This window comes from Panicum virgatum, chromosome 2K, assembly GCF_016808335.1.
Source record: "Panicum virgatum strain AP13 chromosome 2K, P.virgatum_v5, whole genome shotgun sequence".
Taxonomy (NCBI): domain Eukaryota; kingdom Viridiplantae; phylum Streptophyta; class Magnoliopsida; order Poales; family Poaceae; genus Panicum; species Panicum virgatum.
In genome coordinates this window covers 2269946-2292082 of record NC_053137.1, presented here as the reverse complement: position 1 = coordinate 2292082, position 22137 = coordinate 2269946, and the positions used below count along the sequence as shown (strand labels likewise).

Genomic DNA, 22137 nt, shown 5'->3' with positions numbered 1-22137 from the left:
TCCTCGACCAGCTCCGGCGGCGCCGCCATGTTGGGATTGGGAACCGGACGGTGGCGGAAGAGGAGACGAGATCGCCCGGACAGTTTGGGTCTGCGCACCACTCGGCCCGTGTGGAGTCCGGCCTCCATGGAGTTAGTTCGGACTGGACCATGAAGATCTGGGCTGGGCCAGAAATCGTGGGAAGGCACACAAAGGTATAAGGTTAAAATTTTTCAGTACATAATTTTAAAGTTTTTATTTTGTGGGTACACAAAGTTCCGTGTACATCACCTGAAAGCTAGAGATGTGCTACATTCTCATGGTATGTGATTTAAATCTATTTTTTTATACAAAGTATTTGATGCTTGGTTTAAGAGTTTTCAATATTCAGGTAGGAAGATTGTTATATGTGATCAAATAGTTTTGGATGTAGAATGTTTGTTTATAAACAGTTTAGAATAATTTATTTTGATGTGCAAAGTTTCAAATATATGGCACAAAATATAAAATGAAACAGAAGGTTTTTCAACTACAAGAATAAATATTTTCGTATATTCAAAGTTCTGGAGCTGGAAGCAAACAATTTAGAGCATCTTCAAAAGACTATGTAAAAAGTTCTCGATAGGTAAAATTTTAGAAAACTTCTTTAAAATTGACTTCCAACAAACTCTTCATTGTACCCCCAAGCTATCCGGCTCCATAAAATCTCCCCACCGCTGGGCATCTTTGCCTACCAGCCTTCGCTTTGCATCAGCCCTCCTGCCATCCCTCCCGCGCGCTCCCGTCATTGCCATTGCTGCCGCCGTGAAGATCGAGTGCTCGTTGACTGCTACTTTCGATCATCCTCGGAGCCCTCGTCCAGCACCAAAATCGTCACGGCCCCCGACGACAGATTAGGATTAAGGAACATATCAGGTGCAAACCAACCCCCTCATTCAAACTGTGTAAAACTTCAATATGAGTCACCGGATCAACATCCAATGGGCATGGGGGATTGGATAATTTTATTATTAACTGCCCCTCTCTAGTCTAGATTAAAGTTTGCACGATTTGCACAAAGAGATTTATTTGCACCTGATATGTTCCTTATATATTTAGTTCTTAAATTAGTCTGTAGAGGGATAATTGAAGACCTAAACTTTAGTCCTCAAATTAGCCAATGACTAAAGACCCAAACACGAGGATTAGGATTAGGGGGTATGGACAGCCACGCGAAGCAACGACTTCTTCTTTTTTAGCACACAACAGCGACTTGTTCGCATCTTCTGTGCGTCGTACAAAGACCTGAAAGAACATGCCTCGTGGGCCGCGTGGGCTTCCCTTGATGGTGACGGTTAGCAGGGCGTTGGAGCCCGTGGCCTCTTGGAGCTGGGCGAGCGTTCTTGTAAGTTTTCTCTTTTTGTTTTTTTGAAAATATACACGTATATACTGTAGGAGTTTTGAGGATCGCAGGGTATGCCGCGGCATACGTGATACCTGACATACCGTGTAGATCCGCCCCTGACAGTAGAAGAAGTTTGACTTATGATAAAATTAGAACAAATCGTATTTTAGAGCAGAGGAAGAGTAATGTTTGTATAAGACAGGCGGGCCCGGCTGTTGGATATCTTGTTCATTACTGTCTGATCAGCCAACCGTCAGGAATGCTTTTCCCGACGGCCAACCGTCGGGAATCAGCCGACAGGAACCGCTCGTAGGAAAGGGTACTATTCCCTGTCGGATGGCCGACAGGAAACAATCCCTGTCGGTAATTCCTGTAGGGTGAGGTTTGACCAGTCAACTCTTGATTTTGCCACTGACACCGTCAGGGATTGCCGACAGGAAAAATAAACCGACAGGAATTGCCAGTTCTCCTCTGCTAGCTAAACCGTCAGGTAAAATGCACACACCGACAGGAAAAACAATATAACATTTGTTTATAAAATACACTACCAATTTAATTCAGATGTTCACACCCCAACATTTATACAGCCAACATGTCACAGCACACATGAATCACATATAAGTCGCCACATTTCAATTGGCACTAGCAGATCACATCTAAATTAAGTCATCCAAGTGTCCACCTTGTTTAGCAAGGACTTTACACAGCAACATGCATGCATATCCAGCATGTCCAGCTCCAACACTTGTACCCAAGGAGCAAGTTACAATCACAGTCACGAGTCGAGTACACATGATGTCAACTACACAAAAGCAGGAAGTTCAGCAGATGTACTGCTAGCCAATGGAGAGGCCATTTCACTCTCCTGCTAACTTCATGTTGCTAACTATTACACAAAAGGTTAGCCTTCACAAAAGATGTACGCTGTACCCTTCCCAAAAGTTCAGCAGATGTACTGTTAGCCAATGGAGAGGCCATTTCACTCTCTTGCTAACTTCATGTTGCTAACTATTACACAAAAGGTTAGCCTTGACAAAAGATGTATGTTGTACCCATCCCCATTTCATTCCAGACTAGGGTCATCTTCATTGTCACGATTGCCACTACCAGAAGCGTCATTGTCATGGCTCCTGCATGGAGAACCATTGTCTGCAATGCCATTTCCATTGGCATAACCACCATTTTCAGCATGTGATGACTGACTAACCTACAAAGTGGTAGTAGGAATCAAAAGGCAGATACAAATCCAGCACACAATGCGAATAGGTCAACATAACATCAGGTTAGTTTTGTAATGGAGCAGAATTGAAAAGTACTATGCAATAGGTCTGGAAAATTCAACAGGTCTATTTGATAGCTAACTACAAAAATCTATTATTATTTTTACTATTTTTTGGGACAGACATGGAAGGTATGTGACTGGTTCTGCCCATATGAACACACTAGCACAAGAGAACTAACACTAGTGATTGATATAAACTACTAATCCAACATTTATAATATAATTTATTCCAAGTGAGCTGTTGTGAGATATGCAGGGACCCTCTGCAAAACATGAACAGAACAAGCCATAAAAGAGCATGGTAAGGTAGCACACCTGCTCACTTGATTGTGCACATGTATTTGCTTCTCGCAAAATGGAGGCGATTTCTTCTAGTATTGGCATGTTTAGCTTGGCATAAAAATCCTACAACATACAATGATTAGGAAATGCTTCTAAGAATTATAAGGTGACTACAAAATATGTTGAACTGACTCAATTACCGGCATTTGTTTAATCAAAACAAGTCCAATCTGATAGCCCTTCTCCAAGTGTGCATTCCTCCTCACAAGATATTGGTAAGACGCCGAGCTTGGTTGCCTTGTGGAATTGGATGTCCTACCACTTTTTTTCATATCACATTTTCTTATAGCACCATTTGCTATTGGCACACGGCCATGAGCTAAGCCATTCCCACTACTGTACAGGACATCAGCATCAAGCTTCCCTTCACTTTTACGTTGTTCATAGTCGTCTGGATGCAAAGCTTCAAGAGTAGCAAAAAAATCATCCTAATAAAAGAAAAAACACTCAAATTATCCTTCAAATTATGTCAAAGATTTGAAGTTTGAAGTGCAGCAACTTACAACACACCTTTGGGCTTTCTCTGTTGGGATTGGAACACTTTTGCCATTATCATCACAATTGTTCACACCTGACTTCAGGCAGCAGTAAGTATTGATATCAGAGGCAGCTTCAGGGCCATACTTCTTTGCCTACGATACAAGAGATGTAATCAGCAATAATACAAACAAGGGACATTACAGTAGTAGGAGAAGCAATCACTGACTTACCAAATATCGCTTGGTCTGCCCATATGGTCGAGACCCGCCCCTGTTTTGAGCGAAATCAGGCTGCATGCGTGAGTCTTGAGCAAGGCGACGCTTCTTTTAGAATTCCTGTGAGCACCAATAACTACAAATCTTACACCATGCCTCCTCCGAAATCTATTCTGGCTTAACCTTCAAATATTGTGCTTCACGGAGCAATTTCTTGTGTGCCACTATATCCTTTATCAGCTGTTGTAGAACATCATCATAATAGGCCTTCACAACACTCACACGAAGCTCGTACATCATGTTTCTGCATTGTTTGGCAGCAAACCTCTCAAGAACTTCCTCAGCATGTGATCTATGTTCACCATCCACTGAATAGATGCTCTGCATTGAAATATAGAATAATCATCTCATATCCATCTATGCTAATAAATCTCATGAAACTGAACAAAATAGTAGTAGTTTTAGAACATTGTACTCACCCAAAACTCTTCTCTAAAACGATCAGCAGCAGTCATCCCATCTTCATCTTTGGTAATACTATAATGAGCCCAATTCTTTGCATAAAATGTTTTCTTAGGATTCTCTTTAATAAGGGAAGGGTATTCAAGTTTCAGTAGTGCTGTTATTTGACCACCAATCCCCATTTCCATGTCAGATGAATCATTCACAAACTCAAATTGCCTATAAGCAAAAGTAAAGTGGACCATTATAGGACAGCAACATATTTATCTATTCAATTGAAAGCAAACATTATAGGACAGTGCACTATTGCACCATTCACTTGGAAATAAGCAATACAGGACAGCAACACTATTTATCCATTAAGTTGCAAAGAAGAATTATAGCACAGTTTGGCAGGTTGGAAGATGTACTCACTCTTCACCAAGGGGTCTAATAGGAATTTGTTGGCCATTTGGTGGCCTTCTCAGCTTAATAGGTCCCCGCTTCTTTCTTTTGATTTCTTCCTCATTGTTGTTGGAGCTGCCATTGCCATTCTCATCACTCAGATCAGTACGATCAGTAGGATCGCTGCGAACAGGTCGGTGCCGAAAACTCCTCATGTCCTGTATAGGAACATACCATGCTATTAGTAATTATAGATGTAACTAGAAAAGGAAAATAAATATATGTCTGAATATGAAAATAGCAAGTATATAAGCAGGAAAATGTGTAGATTAAACAAAAGCTGAATAAGTCCATTGCAATACATTATAAAGTTACACACTGCAGCAACAAATGAAAAAAGTACAATAAAGACAATACAAGTGGATTTTATTCTCAGTAGTCTTCTTCATCATAGTCTGCATCTGCTAGCTCTTCATGAGTGTCATTCCCATTGTCATCTTCCATTATCTGTTCAGAATCATCTATTTGTCTCTGCAGTACCTCCAATTCTCTTTCATCAACAATCTCATCTGACAAAACAGCAGCTGAATTATCTAAGTCAATTCCTAGATCAATAACAAAAGTGCCTTCCAAACCTTCCTCTTGAAAGAATGTTACATCTTCAGTCAGCCCTCCTGTTTCAGCCCTCTTGAAAGCTACAGGAAGTAGACGCTCCATGAAGATATGATAGTCATGTCTTTTCATCCCAAATATCTTCTTTTGCTGTAGATTAACCCCTCTTTTAATATTTGCAGCATATCCATCAGGGAACTTGAGATTTTTGAACCAGTCAAGAATGATGGGCTTATCATCCTTGTCAATGCAGAATGGTGCTCTAGGTCTATGCCACTTGCCATTTGGTTTTAATTCAAGATGCATCTTCGGACGATTGCAAATCAAAGCTAGATCTTGTCTTGCCTTTACATTATCTTTGGTCTTATCAACTATATCAAAGCATATGTTCCATACAGCTTCACCCATATTTTTCTCATTGTGCATTACATCAATGTTGTGCGGGAGTAACAACTTTTTAAAGTAAGACAACTGCCACAAACCATTAATATGTGTCCAGTTGTGCTCTTTATTAAAGGTCAGCCTACCACCGACTTGGAGGTTCATTTGGGCCTCTACTTCTTCTCCTGTTAACTTCCTTGGGGGTCCATCCAGCACTACCGTATCCTTTCTAAATGCATTTCTTTGGGTTCTAAACTCATGTTCCATAGGAAGAAAGCGCCTATGACAGTCAAACAAGGATGCCTTACCACCCTTAGTGAGTCGGAATGCATTGGTGTCACCTAAATAGCGGTGGCAGGCCAATATCCCATGGGTGCTCCATCCCGCAAACATCCCAAGGGCAGGAAAATCATGTATTGACCACAAATATGTTGCTTTCATGGTGAACTTTTGCTTCAATGAGGCATCCCATGTTTCAACTCCCTTCATCAACTCTTGCAATTCATCTACTAAAGGTTGCATTAGAACACCAAAATTTTTTCCAGGATGTTCTGGACCAGGGATAACAAGAGAAAGAAAGATGTTTTTAGGCCTCATGGCGACACCCGGTGGAAGATTATATGGAATTACAAACATAGGCCAACATGAATAAGAAGCAGCTGTGATGCTATAAGGTGTGAAACCATCTGTTGCAAAACCTAATCGTACATTCCTTGCCTCTTTTGCAAACTCCGGAAAATCAACATTAAATTGTTGCCAAGATTCAGCATCACGTGGGTGATCCATTGTACCATACATAGAACGGGGTTCTTCTTCGTGCCATCGCATCATTTTTGCAGTCTGCTCATGTGCATACAATCTTTGTAACCTATCTGTTATGGGCAAGTAGCGCAAGACTTTACGTGGGATCTTATTTGATCCATCACATAACGAGGGGTATCACAATAGTCACATTTCTGTTTATCCCTATTATCTTTTTAATAAAGCATGCAATTCTTGTAGCAAACATGAATTTTTTCATATGGCATGCCAAGACCCTCTAACATTTTTTTGTTGAGGAGTAGAAGTCCTTTGGAAATTTACTATCAGCAGGTAAGAGTTCTTGGATGAGTGCCACAATATCATCATAACACGCAATAGAGAGGTTGTACTGTGACTTTATTGATATCAAACGAGCTGTGGCTGACAAAGTTGAGTGTTTTGTTTGGTCATGAACTAACTCTTCTGCATTAGCAATCATCCTATAAAATGCTTGAGCAGCAGCTGTTGGTTCCTCATCTGATATTGATGGGATAGCTGCAGCTAAGTCAGCCAACATACCATCCATGTCATCTGTTTCACCAAAACCCTCAAAATCTTGTTGCTGCTGGTCACGCCTCTCACCATGTGCGGTCCAAATTCTATAGTTTTCTTTAAACCCATTTTGACATAGGTGTAGCTCTACCTTACCCCTTTCATGCCGAAAATAATTCCGACACACAGAACAAAGGCACTTAATGGTACCATATTGTACTATGTTATGATTAGAAAAGGCAAAATCCAAGAATTCCTTTGTACCCTCAATCCAACTACAGGTTGGTCTACCACGCTGCCCGCCACTATACATCCAATCACGTTCAGCCATAATTTAGTTTCACTGTTGCCAATCACAAAGTGTTATAATTAGAGGTTTAATACTACTATTGACCAATCTTATGGAGGCAGCAAAACAAATTGGCAAATACTATTTCCCAAACAATTAGTATGCGCTATGCATAAAGATTTAACAACAAACAGCAACACTAAAAGCATGGAAATTTGACACATCGAAATAGACGGTATGAGAACATCAAAGTGGGCAGCACAGCACAATCAATCAAGCATTTGGCACAGGAATCTCTCTCATTAGACCATTATACTGTTATTGGAATGGTATTGCATCATAAATAAAGATCTCACTAAAGTAAACATTAGGTGCTGAAGAAAATTTTAGTGGCTCACTAGATCTAAGTATTACTCCTAAATAATTTGCACGGAACCTAAAAGACAACCAAACCATGAAAGATTAAGTTCAAGCAATGAACGGGAGGCACAAATCGTTACCTTTCAACACCTGCAACAGAGGGCTTGTGGAGCATAGGTTTCCTGTGGCAGTGGGCGCTGGACGGAAGGAGCCGACGGTGCTGGATGGGAGGAACCGGCGGTGCGGGAGGGGGGAGTCGGCGCCGTGCAGAGCTGGTGGAGCGTGGGGGGTGGGGCTTCGTGACGCTGTCCGGGGCCGCCTTTGGCCCGCCGCGCGGGGAAGCGTCGGGCCGGCGCCCGATGGGAGGCTCCGGCCGGCCGCGCGGAGGGGGCTTCGGGGCGGCCGCGTGGGGAGGCTGCGCGGGGGGCCTTTGGGGGAGGCACACGGTCGGGGGGCTTCGGGGAGGCACGCCGTCGGGGGTCTCCGGCCGGCCGTCGCGGGGAGGCGTCGGGACGACGGCTCCTGCAGGACCGAGATGGCGTGGTGGCGGCGCGAGGCAGGATTGGGGAGAAGGGCCCACAAGATAAGGTTTAGGGTTTCAGGGGGAAACTGGCCGAACACCCTTTTGACCCAGTTGGACAAGCGCGGGAGAATCGCCCGCCAACCAGTTTGGCGCGGGAGAATAGCCCGCCCATCTTCACGTTTGGCGCCCGGATTCCTCAAAACCTGTCGGTTCGTTTTAACCGTCAGGATTTAGGATGATGATTCCTGACGGTTTTGTCATTTCTGTCGGTTATTCCCAAGCCGACAGTAATTCCTGCGTTGATTCCTGTCGGGTTTTCCACTGCGACGGGAATTGCTTTGCTTTCCTGACGGTTTTTTGGAAGCCGACAGGAATAAAACAAACTGACAGGAATCTCCCCGTTTCTGATAGTGAATGTTGCGCTACAATAAACAACCTCTAATAATGAATTAATTATGTTTAATATATTCGTCTCATGATTTCCCATCCATGCATCCATATAATTAGTAATTAGATTATATTTAGTCTTTCTAATCTTCAGTTGAAAATTGCTACAGTGTATTTCGTCCAAAATTTTTCATTATCTTAACACGGCTGGAGCGTGCATGAGTACCAGCATCACAATAATATTGTATCTCTTGAATATTAATCCAAGGTGTACACATTGAAGCTGCATCTGTACACTCTGCAGTGCACACAGCTAGCTAGCTCCTAGACTCCTAGCTAGAAAGTTGGAACCGCAAGCATCTATCTCGCATTGCATTCCCTGGAGCTTTCTGCCTCGTTTCCGGCCGGCTATCCGGCCAGAGCCCACAGCTGCCTCGCTGTTTCGCACTCTACACAGTGCTCAAAATCAAAGGTGGTTCATCGCTCCACTTGAGCAAGCTGACTTGGAGGACGGTCTGCCACTCGGCGTAGAAGACGGTGCTCGTGGCGTGGAGGCATGAGTGTTTGGATCCCGAGAGGCTAGACAAAAGTTTCAGCTTACACTTTACAGCTACGGCTCTCGGAAATTAAAGCACCGACATAGTTGGGACTGCTATAGATTGCGTGCGGTCATCCGCATCACTGCTCAACCTTTCCAGCTCAAGATGTTAATAAAATATGTTAGTAAAGCTGATGACCAACGACCAGCCGTTGCCAAGGAAGACAAGACCATGGAAGCCGTGGTTAGCATAGCATCCTAGAGCTGCTCGATCGGAAGCAGCCTCTGCATTTCCTGGAACTTTCCACGCTCCGCAAGCGTAATGGACGGCCGCCGCGTGGCGGGCTGGAAATTAAATTACCAAACCTCAGTGACCCCCCAGCAGAATCAAGTGGCAGGAGACTGGAGTTTACCTGGGCACCGGGCAACTTGACCAAGACAGACTGGAGGACGGACGCTGCTGCTGTGACTTTTGAATGGTTTGCATGGTGCCACCCATCTGCCACTCAAAGTGTGGACTGTGGAGTGGAGTGAAGCTCATCTCATCCCATGTCTTTAACCGCATCCTAGGAGGTAGAGTACGCAACATCCTAGGAGTTTGGGTCATTGTGAGAGAGCAGTGGTGCGACGGCCAGTGGCGGAGCCAGAACAAAGAATTAGGAGGGACAGCCTTTAGTAATTAAAGTGCTAAATCAATAAATAGTGTCAAATTTACTATTCATCTAATGGTAATTTTGCATGACAAGAGAGGGCCATAGCCCACTTTTGCCTACACCTAGCTCCGCCAGTGGCGGCGGCCATGGCTGGCTTACTGGGAAGCTCCGCAGAGGAAAATCCGGCTCGGCTCCCTTTGCGGCGACGTGCGGTGGGCGCATGCAGGCGCGGACTGCAGAGCAGAGATGCTGCAGCGAGCACGCGGGAAGAGGAGGGCAGGGCGCGGGAGGAGGGCGCGCGCACGCGGGAGGCCAGGGGGGCGCGCGTGAGCCGGGATGCCGAGTGGAGCTCGCGCGAGCTCGTTTTGCCGAATCCGTTGGAAGCTGATTTTCGGAGGTTGTTCGCTTCTTTACCGATGCCGAGCTCGGTACCGAACCTGTTGGAGATGCTCTTAGGTGATCATGCCAGAGGCTGGAGCATATATAATGCATGAGTACCACAGCATGACAGTAATAATAATATAGGACGAGGATCCGGTGCAGTAACTGCACGTGCAGTTGTGCCGCTGACACGTGGGCCCCACGGCGCATGGGCCCACGTGTCAGCGGCACAACTGCACGTGCAGTTACTGCACCGGATCTCCGTCGAATAATATACTACTCTCTCCGTTCTAAATTATAGGTCGTTTGATTTTTCCGACCTCAAGTTTGACTACTCGTCTTATTTAAAAATTTGTGCAAAATATCACTACTTTTGTTGTGACTTGTTTTATCAATACAAATTCTTTAAGAATAATTTAAATTTGACTATATTTGCACAAATTTTTTGAATATATCGAGTGATGAAACTTGGTGTCAAAAAGTAAAATGACCTGCACTTTAAAACGGAAGGAGCATCTTGAATCCAAGGTGTACACAACTACACATACACTGAGGCCGCAGCTGTACACTCTACAGTGCACACAGCTTAGAAAGTTGAAACCGTGCATGATGCAGATCTATCCTCTCAAATTGCATTCCCTGGAGCTTTCCGCCTCGTTTCCGGGCGGCCAGATCCCACAGCTGCCTCGCTGTTTCGCACTACGCAGTGCTCAAAATCAAAGGGTTCCTCGCTCCACTTTTGAGCAAAGCTGACTGGAGGACGGTCTGCCACTCAGCGTAGAAGACGGTTGACTGCAGCTCGTCCTTAGAAGAAGGACATGAGAGCCGTAGGTCCGCTGCATTTCGTCGAGCTTTCCACATCGTTCACGGGCAGCAGACATCTCTGCCTCGCAGTTTCGCCGTCCCTCCCAGCTAGTAGAGTTCTCCACTTCTATATAATTAAACAGCTCGTCCGGTAAGAAGAAGAGAACGACGCACGCAGCCAACCACCACACCTCCTTCTTCCTTCTCTGGATATCATTCACACCACCTCGCTCCCCTTCATCCCATCATCACCTGCCTACCTTAGGTCTTGTCTGATCACCATCAGTTGGTGGGTGTGATTATTCGCAGGGCGCACGCTGCTGAGGTAATAAAGGATTGGCATTCTCTGCACCTACGTTTTCTCTCTCTTTTTCTGAAATAAATACATTTTCTCTCTTATTTACGTCACACTGAAGTAGATCATGTACCTTGTTTTGCCTGTCCGGCAGATCAGCTTGTGACCACTGTCCTCTCTAATGGGGGAAATGGTGGCTTCGACTCTTGCTCAGGAGGGCGTGAGCAGGGTGTTCTCGTCCATCTCAACCAAGCTCGATGACAGGGCGTCCAGAGCTCACAACGTCAGAAGGCTCGACATAGCACTGTCTCGCATGGAGTATGCCTTTGAGAGGACCGCGAAGATGCCAATCACATGCGTCTCCCTGCTTCGGCGTTGGAAGATGCTCATGAGCGCCTACAACGAGGGAGTTCATCTGCTCAACAAGCACAAGCTGCCAGCTGCGCTCGAAGGCCACGCAGAAACTGGGCAAGTGGTGGTAAGGAGTTCCTACTACTACCTCCAACGGATTGCTACTGCTGCATATTTCTCCCTCTCTTCTCTTGCTAGTGGCCTGAACAAGCAGCAGTGCTTGAGCTCGTCCGTTGTCCAAATTTTTGAGGGGTACGCAGACAGTGCTGACAAGTTTGTAGCGGACGTGGAGTCCGCCTGCCCACTCCGGCGCGACACCTTCTTCCCCTACCCATTTGTGAGGCAACTTCTCCAAGGGAGAAGTTTCATATATCCTGTTCGGGTGGAAGGAAGCCTGCTCTTGTTTGGTATGAATCCTGTGGTTTTGGAAGGGCGTGGCGTGGAGGCATGCATATGGTATAAGCGTTTCTATTCCGAGAGGTTAGATGGGCTATTATTAGTGCTACGGCTGTCGGAAAGCACGGACATAGTTGGGGCTGCTATAGATTGCGTGCGGTCATTCGCATCACTGCTCAACCTTCCAGCTCAAGAAGCAATAATTGGACATCTCACCCAACTGCCTAATTTACAGGAGATTTCAGATTCGTATGCTCCTCCCAGGGTTCGCTTTGAAAAAAATTTCGCTTCGCTTAGTACAGGCTTGCGCCCGGATCCACTATGTTGCCAACGAGTTGGGCATGGGCCTAGTGTAAATGGCACCAACTCATCGGAGTTATCGCATTTATTCCAAGAGCAAATTATTTATTTCAGTTTCAGTTGTTATGTCTCAGCACTAGAGTACAACTTGCCTAGCACATCTGACGAAGCTCTTAGGCTGAATGTTGGCTTCTCACCTCATGCCGGCCATTTCAGTATCAGTTTTGTAGCGGAGGCCATGCGAAGCAAATACGAACATTTTCCATTTGGTAGCATAGAACAAACAGTAGATATGACAAGATCAAGATCAGTTGAATTTCTCATCGGTCAGCCAGAGGTGAAGGATTATACGGTGTTCTGGAAGTCTAGACATGGTCACGCATTCTTTGAGGTGGTAAAGCCAAGGATCGACATGGCAGCTGTGCCCAAAGCCAGCGGCAGCAGGTACAACACCCGGAGTGCAGCTGCAAAGAGAAAGCGGTCGTAGAAGACTCTGGTTGTCAACTAGTAGCTAGCATATATATCGTGTGCTCCTTTTACTGAATGTAACGAGCAGAAGCTCTGCTGCTGTTTGTGAAACAAATGAATGAATGTACTGTTTTTGCATTATTTTTTCTTGTGCGAAGTACTGCATTGCATTATTGTGTTACCACCCACCTGACTAACTGATTCATGTGGTTGTGAGAGTAACATGTTCAACGGAAGTACAAAACATAGCAGAGCTCAATAAATGTGAATAGCTTGAACGGATGCCAAATGCCGAACCTAGTAGAAATAACGTCTGACAAATGTTCATCCTTTAATTGTGACGTATATACGCTCACCAACAATCTTTTGAATGTTTGAAAAAGGAAAAAAAGAAACAAAATCCCGATCGATGAATGGAAGTTTGGACCATGTTCAGTCACGTTGTGACCGGGTGGCGGGGTCTCGAGGCCTACACGGGCCTCTGCGGAATTAGTTCGGCGAGGCCTAGCAGCATCCCAGCACCAATTGACCGGAAAGCCCTAGCGTGCAAGGTCAGGCCCGGACCGGAAAGGCGCGGGCGGGACGCGGCAGCGGCAGCGGCGGCCTGTCGATAGCGTCTGCTGCAGCCCCCGCGGCTGCGGGCGCCTGGGCCGCGGTGGCTGCGGCATCCGCGGCCGGGGCGGCCGGCCCTCAGTGTGCCGCCTCTGGTCGCCGGCTGCAGCCGTCGGATCGGGCTTCCCCCGGGCCGGATCTAGGCTCCCTCAATGGGTTTGACCGGGGGGACAGCCCTCCACTTGCCGGGCGCGGCTCTCCCTCGCTAGGGCTCGCGGTGGCAAGTGGCGCCCCCCGGCGGGGTGCGGTTCTGTTGTCGGTCAAAACCCACCGACGATTAGCGACAGGCAACACGAAGAGCCGAGAGGTCGTCGGGGCGCTGGCAGGCACTACTTCCTCGGACAACAGCCCGCAATCCGGCACACGCCGAAGATTCCGGAGAATGTAAGGCGTGCCACCGGACCTATACCTGATCAGAAAGGTGCGAACGTGCTTTAAACAATTTGCCTGCATGCACAAACACGTGTAAATATTAGTCCGAGCCGTGGTCGGCTCCCCGGGACGACTCTTGCATCGGCTTTCAAAGAACCGATCAAGTCCCGGTGTCAGATCTGATCTATATATCCGGATATCAGTGGATAAAACAAATAACTATGAAAACTTGCTTCAATTGAATCTAGCTAATCCAACCCACGACAGTAAGAGCTTCACTGCTAGATCGGAACATCCTACACGTAACTAGGTCTAGCGAGTATAACAGATAACTAAACCATAACAAAAAACAGAGGCCTAAGAACTAGCAAGAGCCGATTCCCGGAACAATCCCTATCAAGGCTAGAACAAAGTATCTATTACATCACCGGAACATCCAATCCGTTTGCAAGGCCTAACCTAGCAGATATTGAGCTAATCCTTATAAAATAAGACCAACCCATAACAGATTGGATCTACTAAATAGAAAAGAAGCAATGTGTTATCTCTACGCAACTAGTCCTTTGCAACGAGAATTAGCTTAAGATCAAAGCATGAACGCATAGAGAAAACATGATATTCGTAGATGGTAAACAACAAGAGCATGATAGATCTACTAAAAATCATGCTACGAATATCAAGATAACTAGCATTACTCGCCATCAAAAATGCTTCAGTACGAGTAATACCAAGGTAAAGGCAAGAACAATGCTGCCCTGATCGCAAGAAGACGATCAGGGCAGCATGACGCTTACTTGGATGAAACCCTAGAATTAGGGGCGGCGTTGCGCCAAGGTGTTATTACAAAACGTGATGACGTTCTCCTCTTTACGAATATCATAGAGTACATATTTATAGTTCAGAGACTTGGGAAACAATCTAAACCTAATGCGTCCAAATCGGACTCTATCTCTAATCCAAACTGAACTAAATCTAAAGATACATGGCCTGCACGGCCCAAATACTCACGCAGGAGCCGATTCTCAAGCCTTCTTTAATTCTTGTTTCAAGCCCAACTCGCTTGCGGCCCATTAATTAACTCTGTTAATTTATGGCGATAACAGGTTCTCCCTCACCGGGGCTCGCGGCTGCCGGTGGCGGTCATCGCCTGCCTCTTGCCGTTTGACAGCCGTCAGCTCTGGGTTGGAAAGAGGTGGTGGCAAAAGCCTTGGATCTGCTTGTGGACCGATGACGACAACACCCTCGGGTGCCGTTTTATCTTCTTGAATGCGTATCCTTTCCCCATTTTCCTCCTTCTCCAACTTGTCTTCCGAGTGAAAACCTAGACCATGTTGGTCGGACAACGACGTCGCATGTGGCGTCGTTTCCTTAGGCGTTGTCTTGGAAGTTTTGCTGGTGGCAATCATCTGCTCTGCTCGGAGAGTTTCTGCTTCTGCGCTTGCCTTCGCTTCATTTCATTCGCTACGTCCAGGTCACGCTTGGTCATCGGATTCTATTCGCAGGCGGATGCTTTGCCACCGTTCCAGTCTGGCGGATGCTTTGCTGTCACACCCGGTTTTTAAAAGAAAACCGAATGCATAGCTATATGTATGCCAGGATCAAGTTTCATACATATAGAGACATCATAAGTGAATAATAAGTAACAGTATCACGTAAAAGAGAAAATAAAACAAATAAAAGACTATCAGAGTTATACATCTTATCTTGGAAACGAAGGCTCCAAACTTCACAGGCAATCGACTGGGGGCTGCGTACGCCTAGAACTCAGCAACATCTTCAAAAGACTTCACCACAACTTTCTCCTTCTGAGCAGCAGTAAGCAAGGGTGAGTACACTTATGGTTGGTACTCAGCAAGGCCACAAGAAATAACCAGAAAATGATTTAATTCCATCTTTAAGTTTATTAATCATGTGAGGGTCCAAGCCGCTCTTGACCGTGAGCACGGCTAACCGGTTAGTTTTAACTCTGCAGAGGTTGTACACTTTCACCACAATTCGCGTAAAAGTTCCGAAGAACTTTGAACCCAACCACGCAATGTGCTAGCCAGGCACAATACCACACTTCCGAGGTGTGATTGCATAGGGACACTACGAGGCCTTTACAAAGAATTCCTATATGTATGTGTTGGTCCCTGCCGTTGCGGTCCCTTAGAAGACACAGCTTCCTTCACCCGCTCCACAACACAAACTCATAACCACCAAGCGAACAACCCCAACACAACATATAGTTCATCTAATTACTTAGCCAAGACCAGAGCCATATAGTATTGTGGTTGTACGGTTTTCTTGGGTGGTTCTCCATGTTCCAATTAAATCATAGTACTCTTGTAAATAAAGCATAGATAGAAGTATGGTTAGGGTCATTTGCCTTTCTCCAATGAAAAGCTACTCTTACTGCCCTTCAACTTTTGCTCACTTGGAATTCTTGATCTTCAAACTTCAAACGGCGATCCTTCTACTCGGAGCAATCATCGGGCAAACATACAAAGCAAACAAGAAGATACATCTAAGAACATTACACCAAAACAAAAGAAAGACTTTAAAAGAGCGTACTAAAGGATAAGGCTCACTGCTACGGTTACGAAAATGTAAGAAACACGGAAAAAGGAGATACGGTTGAAAAGATATGGCAACCAAAAGATTTGTACTAATGAAGAAACTATAAGCTTCATTTATTTTATTTAAGAAAAATACATGTAAAGGATATTTGAAAGAAATATCCAAATTATAAATATTTCATATGAATTTATATTAGAAAGATGAAGTTGAACTTAATCAAGTTTTATTTATAAAATTTATGCATAACTTATACCAATTAATTATTTACCTAACAAATAAAAAGATAAGTGAGAACATCTAGGTGAAAAACTTTATGACATGTGGTTTCGATCTAAACAAATTATATAAAAGATGTATTTAAGTTGGTATTTAATCAAATTAACCTTAACTAATGAAAACCGATGTAGAGCTCTAATTTACTTTTAATTAGAAAAGCTAGTTTCAAAAGTTATAAATCAGATTATTTCTAAATTTATTTTAATTATAAACCACACATAAAATTATTTAAAAGAATTACACTAATTCATATTATATTTTTATTTGCAAAGACAAGTAGAACTTAGTCCAATTTTATTTAACTATCTATGTGAAAATTACTAATTAAACAATTATTTTGAATGAAACATGTGAAAACATCTAAACGCGCAACTTTATATAATTCGTGTGGAACTAACAAATTATATTATATACACATTTGAGTTGATATTAATCAAGTTAACACCAATTACGAAAATTGGAGTAAAAACTTAATTGAATTTTATTTGAAAACACTAGATAAAGAAAATTAATCGAATTAATTCTATATTTATTTTTAAAACAAGAACTATGATATAAAAGCACTACTAAACGATAGTTTACGCTTAAACAAAACTAACGCAACAAGAACGAACGAAAACGGATCTAAAACAGTGGGAAACCGTTTTACTGCTTACCCAAGGTAGAGATGAATCGTAGCGGTAGGAATTGAAACCGGAAGGAAGTGATGTCGATCTGTTCCTGACTGGAAGCAGATGGAGCTCACGCAGCAGGAAGGAACGGCGCGTCTGCAGAGGAGCCTACGCACGGCAGGGTAGGCGGCAGGGCGCCTGGCACGCATGGGGGGCAGCAAAGCAGGCAGCAGGCAGGGGGGGCAGGTGGCAGGCAGCATGCATGGCAGGGAGCGGCAGGACAGGGGCTGCACAGTATGGTGCATGCAAGGGGTTGGAGGAACAGAGCAGAGGACACAGGGAGGGGAGCAGGCGGCGCAGGTCAGGAGGAAAAAGAAAAAGGAGGCGCAGGAGATCGAGAGGGGTTCGGGTGTTTATATAGGGGTGGTTGAGAGTTCTTAGCTTGCGCGTCAAGGAAGAGTTCGGGTCGGATTCTAGGTGGGAGACGGATCGGACTGCAGAGAAAAGAAAAAAAAAAGAGAAATGGGCCGGACTGCTGGTTTGGGCCGAAAAGGTTTTTCCTAATTTCCTTTTTACAAAAAAAATTCTACAAATTCGATTTGAATTTAAACTCCATGAATCCAAATTCAAATCAAACCACAAGCAATAAAACAATGCAAAGCTGCATGAATGCAAACAAACAGCCTCATTTAGATTTAGAAAACAACCAATTTATTATTTATTTTTACTAAATTCCCTGTGAAGAAAAATAAATGTTGACAAACTTTTAAAATTATGAGAAAATTTTGGATTTATTTTTAATTTTAATCACATCCTGAAATTCAAAAATTTCAGGGTGTGACATTTGCCGCCGTCGTCACATTGGTTCAAGTTTGCTTTGGGCGGATGCTTTGCCGCCGTGGTTGGTTGTTCGGGTGGATATTTTGCCACCTTTGTTAGGTCATAGACCTTGGCACCCTGGATGTTGTTTCTTCTAGCAGGTTCAGCTGCAGGGTTCTGGATTGAGAGGTGGGTCGTGCCTTTGTTTTCTCCGTGTTGCTTTGCTATTGCTCGTGTTGTCGTTGTGTTTCTTCATTTGTGTAGACGTTTTTTCAGTGTTTCTCTATTTTTATCCTTCGTGCTCTTTTGCTAGTTAAGTTCTGTTTGGCCACATCAAGATTGTGCATGTAACTACTTTTTTTTAATGAAAAATGTGCTCAGACACGGTCGCAAAAAAAAAACCGTCACCATGGCATGGGAGGGCGGCCGATCAGTGATCGACGGTGAATGAAGCCAGCGGTTTGAACGCCGCAGGTACAGTTGGCGTGCGGAGAGGACGAGGAATCCCGGCCGGAAAGGCGGCGATGGGCCGACGGCATCACGCACGGGTGCCCTGCCTGCCAGTGCCTCCTTGTGGCTTCTACTGCTAGTCTGGTCCTCCACGCGCTCGAAGTGTGCATCTGATCTCCGCATTGAAGTTTTGGAGTAGTTCGATTCAGATATTCAGATTGTTTTTTTCTTCTTTTTCTATATATGCGATTAGCTAGAGGGTGTTCTAAACTAGTCACCACGGCAACGTTTTTTATTCAGAAAACAATAGAGTTCACTGTTCGCACCGGCGTTTTCTAGACGTCCCCACTATCCAGGTCTTGACACGTGGCATTCTGGTCTTTTAACTGTTGTCAAATGTGAAGAGATTGGCGACTGAAAAAATTAATTAGCAAACCGAACTTGGAAGTCTTGCATTATTCATCAGAAGGCACGGTACTGCAGTTAGGACGTCCCTGTGGCGTCTTATCGTAACTAGGCGCGGGAATCCCAGCTCGTTCATGTATGGCCGGATGGACGATATATCAGGCGACACAGCATATGGATGGATTCGACGGTCACTGCTCGAGTCTATGTCGCCATTTGGTTAGCCTAGAATTCTAGAAAATAGAATTTTGACCTCTAATTAGAGATGTTAAATAAATTCAGTTTACAAAACCAACTCCAAAACACCTGCGCTAGGAACTCTGACGAATCTAATGAAGTCTTTGACCACATAATTAGAGCATAGTTTCTGTAGCATTACTGTAGCCAATCATTAGATTCGTCGCAAAAATTTGCACTCATACGTGAAGAGGTTTTACAAATAGACTTCATTCAATACTCCATTCATACAAGATTCTTTCCTAAAAAATTCTAGAAGAGGGGTTATCTAAATAGGGCCTATGGATTCGACGGCCACTGCTCGAGTCTGCCGGCCTGCACTATCTACCCATATTTTTTTAAATTTAAAATATTTCGATATCAAATTGTGGTACAACGGATCACTTATAAATATTTATTGTGAATGATTTTATACAAGTTTAAGATTTTCTTTGTAAATTTCCCTGAACCGGAATAGTTAGACTGCGGGTTGATTTAAGTGAAACTCGAGGGGAGGTTTTGCAAACAATATTGAGAGGGCCCTGTACTGCGGGTTTATTTTCAGTAAATATAAGGGCCTTTTTTTATAAAAGTTTGAGGTTTGCTAGGGTTCGCCGGGCCGATCCGACGGACGGCGTAGCCTGCTTGCCTGGCCATCTTTTGGTCCGTTAATATATCATAGTTGGAGATATGGCCGATCGATGATCAGGCAATCAACAAAGCACAAGCGCGCGGTAGACTGCAACAGACGATGGATAGACTCGACGTCCGCCACGCACCGCTCGCGTCCGGTCTGCCGGCCTGCAACTTTCGGTTGCTTTATGTACCAGCGGAACAGAGCTGAGTCAGCCGTAAACACAGTAAGCAGGAAAAAGCTAGAAGCAAAGACATGCATCAGTACCCATCACAATAAAGCTTTACTAGCTATTACGGTGAGCAGGCCAAGGCCATCGATCTACGTACAGTTAAATTTGGCACCCGGCACAAGTTTAGATCAACTCCAACAGCTTATGTAGATGTAGATGACTAGTTAAATTTAGCTAATATGAGACTTTGTAAACAGGTGGAAAGCTCTATAAAATATAGGGGAATCCAACAGCCTCTCTATCACTATATGCAAAACTGTCCACGTCATCGGTTTCTCTCTATTCATGTGAGTCTACGGCTTTGCAAAAACACCCCCCGTATTCCCTTTCTTCTATGGAGAGGTCCCCAGCGACCTATACATCGCCGGTGGCGGCGCTATGGTCGACGGCGGCGGCAGAGAGTGGTGCTAAAGAGATGAGCAAGTTGCCGGGACTCCGTTTCATGTCTTTTGCGGCTCGCCGTGGCGTGGAGTTTGGGTCAGTGTGAGAGAGCAGTGGTGCGGCGGCCATGGCTGGCTTACTGGGAAGCTCCGCAGAGGAAAATCCGGCTCCGCTCCCTTTGCGGCGACGTGCGGTGGGCGCATGCAGGCGCGGACTGCAGAGCAGCGTTGCTGCAGAGAGCACGTGGGAAGAGGATAGAGAGGGCGGGGGAAGAGGAGGGCAGGGCACGGGAGGATTGCGCGCGCACGCGGGAGGCTGGGAGGGCGCGCGGGAGCCGGGATGCCGAGTGGAGCTCGCTCGGGATAAATGCCGAAGGAGCGCCTAGGTTTTCCGAAAGGGATTGCGAAGCGAGCTCGTTGCCGAATCCGTTGGAAGCTGATTTTCGGAGGTTGTCAATTCTTTTACCGATGCCGAGCTCGATACCGAAGGTGTTGGAGATGCTCTTAGGTGATTATGGTAGAGGCTGGAGCATATATAATGCATGAGTACCACAACATCGCAGTAATAATAATATACTACTCTTTCTGTTCCAAATTATAGATCGTTTGACTTTTCCGACCTCAAATTTAATTATTCATCTTATTTAATTATATTTGCACAAATTTTTTGAATAAAACGAGTGATCAAATTTAGTGTTAAAAAATAAAACAACCTATAATTTAAAATGGAAGGAGCATCTCGAATCCAAGGTGTACACATACACCGAGGCCGCAGCTGTACACTCTACAGTGCACACAGCTTAGAAAGTTGAAACCGCATGCATGATGCAGACCTATCCTCTCGCATTGCATTCCCTGGAGCTTTCCGCCTCGTTTCCGGCCGGCCAGATCCCACAGCTGCCTCGCTGTTTCGCACTACGCAGTGCACAAAATCAAAGGGTTCCTCGCTCCACTTTTGAGCAAAGCTGACTGGAGGACGGTCTGCCACTCAGCGTAGAAGACGGTTGACTGCAGCTCGTCCTTAGAAGAAGGACATGAGAGCCGTAGGTCCGCTGCATTTCGTCGAGCATTCCACATCGTTCACGGGCAGCAGATATCTCTGCCTCGCAGTTTCGCCGCTAGTAGAGTTCTCCACTTCTATATAATTAAACAGCTCAGCAGCAGGTAGCAGATCCTGTGTACCTTGTTTTGCCTGTCCAGCAGCTCAGCTTCTCTCATGGGGGAAATGGTGGCTTCGACTCTTGCTCAGGAGGGCGTGAGCAGGGTGTTCTCGTCCATCTCAGCCAAGTTCGATGACAGGGCGTCCAGAGCTCACAACGTCAGAAGGCTCGACATAGCACTGTCTCGCGTGGAGTATGCCATTGAGAGGACCGCGAAGATGCCAATCACATGCGTCTCCCTGCTTCGGCGTTGGAAGATGCTCATGAGCGTCTACAACGAGGGAGTTCATCTGCTCAACAAACACAAGCTGCCAGACAGTGCTGGGCAAGTGGTGGTAAGGAGTTCCTACTACTACCTCCAACGGATTGCTACTGCTGCATATTTCTCCCTCTCTTCTCTTGCTAGTGGCCTGAACAAGCAGCAGTGCTTGAGCTCCTCCGTTGTCCAGATCTTTGAGGGGTACGCAGATAGTGCTGACAAGTTTGTAGCGGACGTGGAGTCTGCCTACCCACTCCGGCACGACACCTTCTTCCCCTACCCGTTTGTCAGGCAACTTCTTCAAGGGAAATATCTCAGCTACGACAAGGTGAAAGGAAGACAAAGGCTTTGGTTTGATATATCTCCTCTGGCGTGGCGTAGAGGCAGTGCTACGTTACGAGTGTTTCGATCACGAGACGCTAGACAAAAGTTTCTGGCTAATCTTAATACTACGGCTGTCGGAAAGCACGGACATAGTTGGGACTGCGACAGATTGCGTGCGGTCATCCGCATCACCGCTCAACCTTGCAGCTTAAGATGCAATAATTGGACATCTCACCCAAGTGCGTAATTTTCAGGAGATTTCAGATTCG

At 45.2% G+C, this 22137-nt stretch overlaps 1 protein-coding gene and 1 long non-coding RNA gene across 2 annotated transcripts; one reads left to right on the top strand and one right to left on the bottom strand.

Moving 5' to 3' along the window:
- Nucleotides 1–1890: 1890 nt before the first annotated feature.
- LOC120660857 lies at nucleotides 1891–3181 on the bottom strand. Its single transcript, XR_005669755.1, has 2 exons — nucleotides 2961–3181; nucleotides 1891–2570 (listed from the first exon to the last, which is right to left on the bottom strand). It is a non-coding gene; the product is annotated as an uncharacterized LOC120660857 (long non-coding RNA).
- A 7298-nt stretch (nucleotides 3182–10479) lies between these two features.
- LOC120659468 lies at nucleotides 10480–12578 on the top strand. Its single transcript, XM_039937628.1, has 3 exons — nucleotides 10480–11074; nucleotides 11204–12040; nucleotides 12206–12578. The coding sequence occupies exons 2-3, from the start codon at nucleotides 11226–11228 to the stop codon at nucleotides 12576–12578; spliced, it is 1188 nt and encodes a 395-aa protein (XP_039793562.1). The 5' UTR covers nucleotides 10480–11074; nucleotides 11204–11225.
- The last annotated feature ends 9559 nt before the right edge of the window (nucleotides 12579–22137 follow it).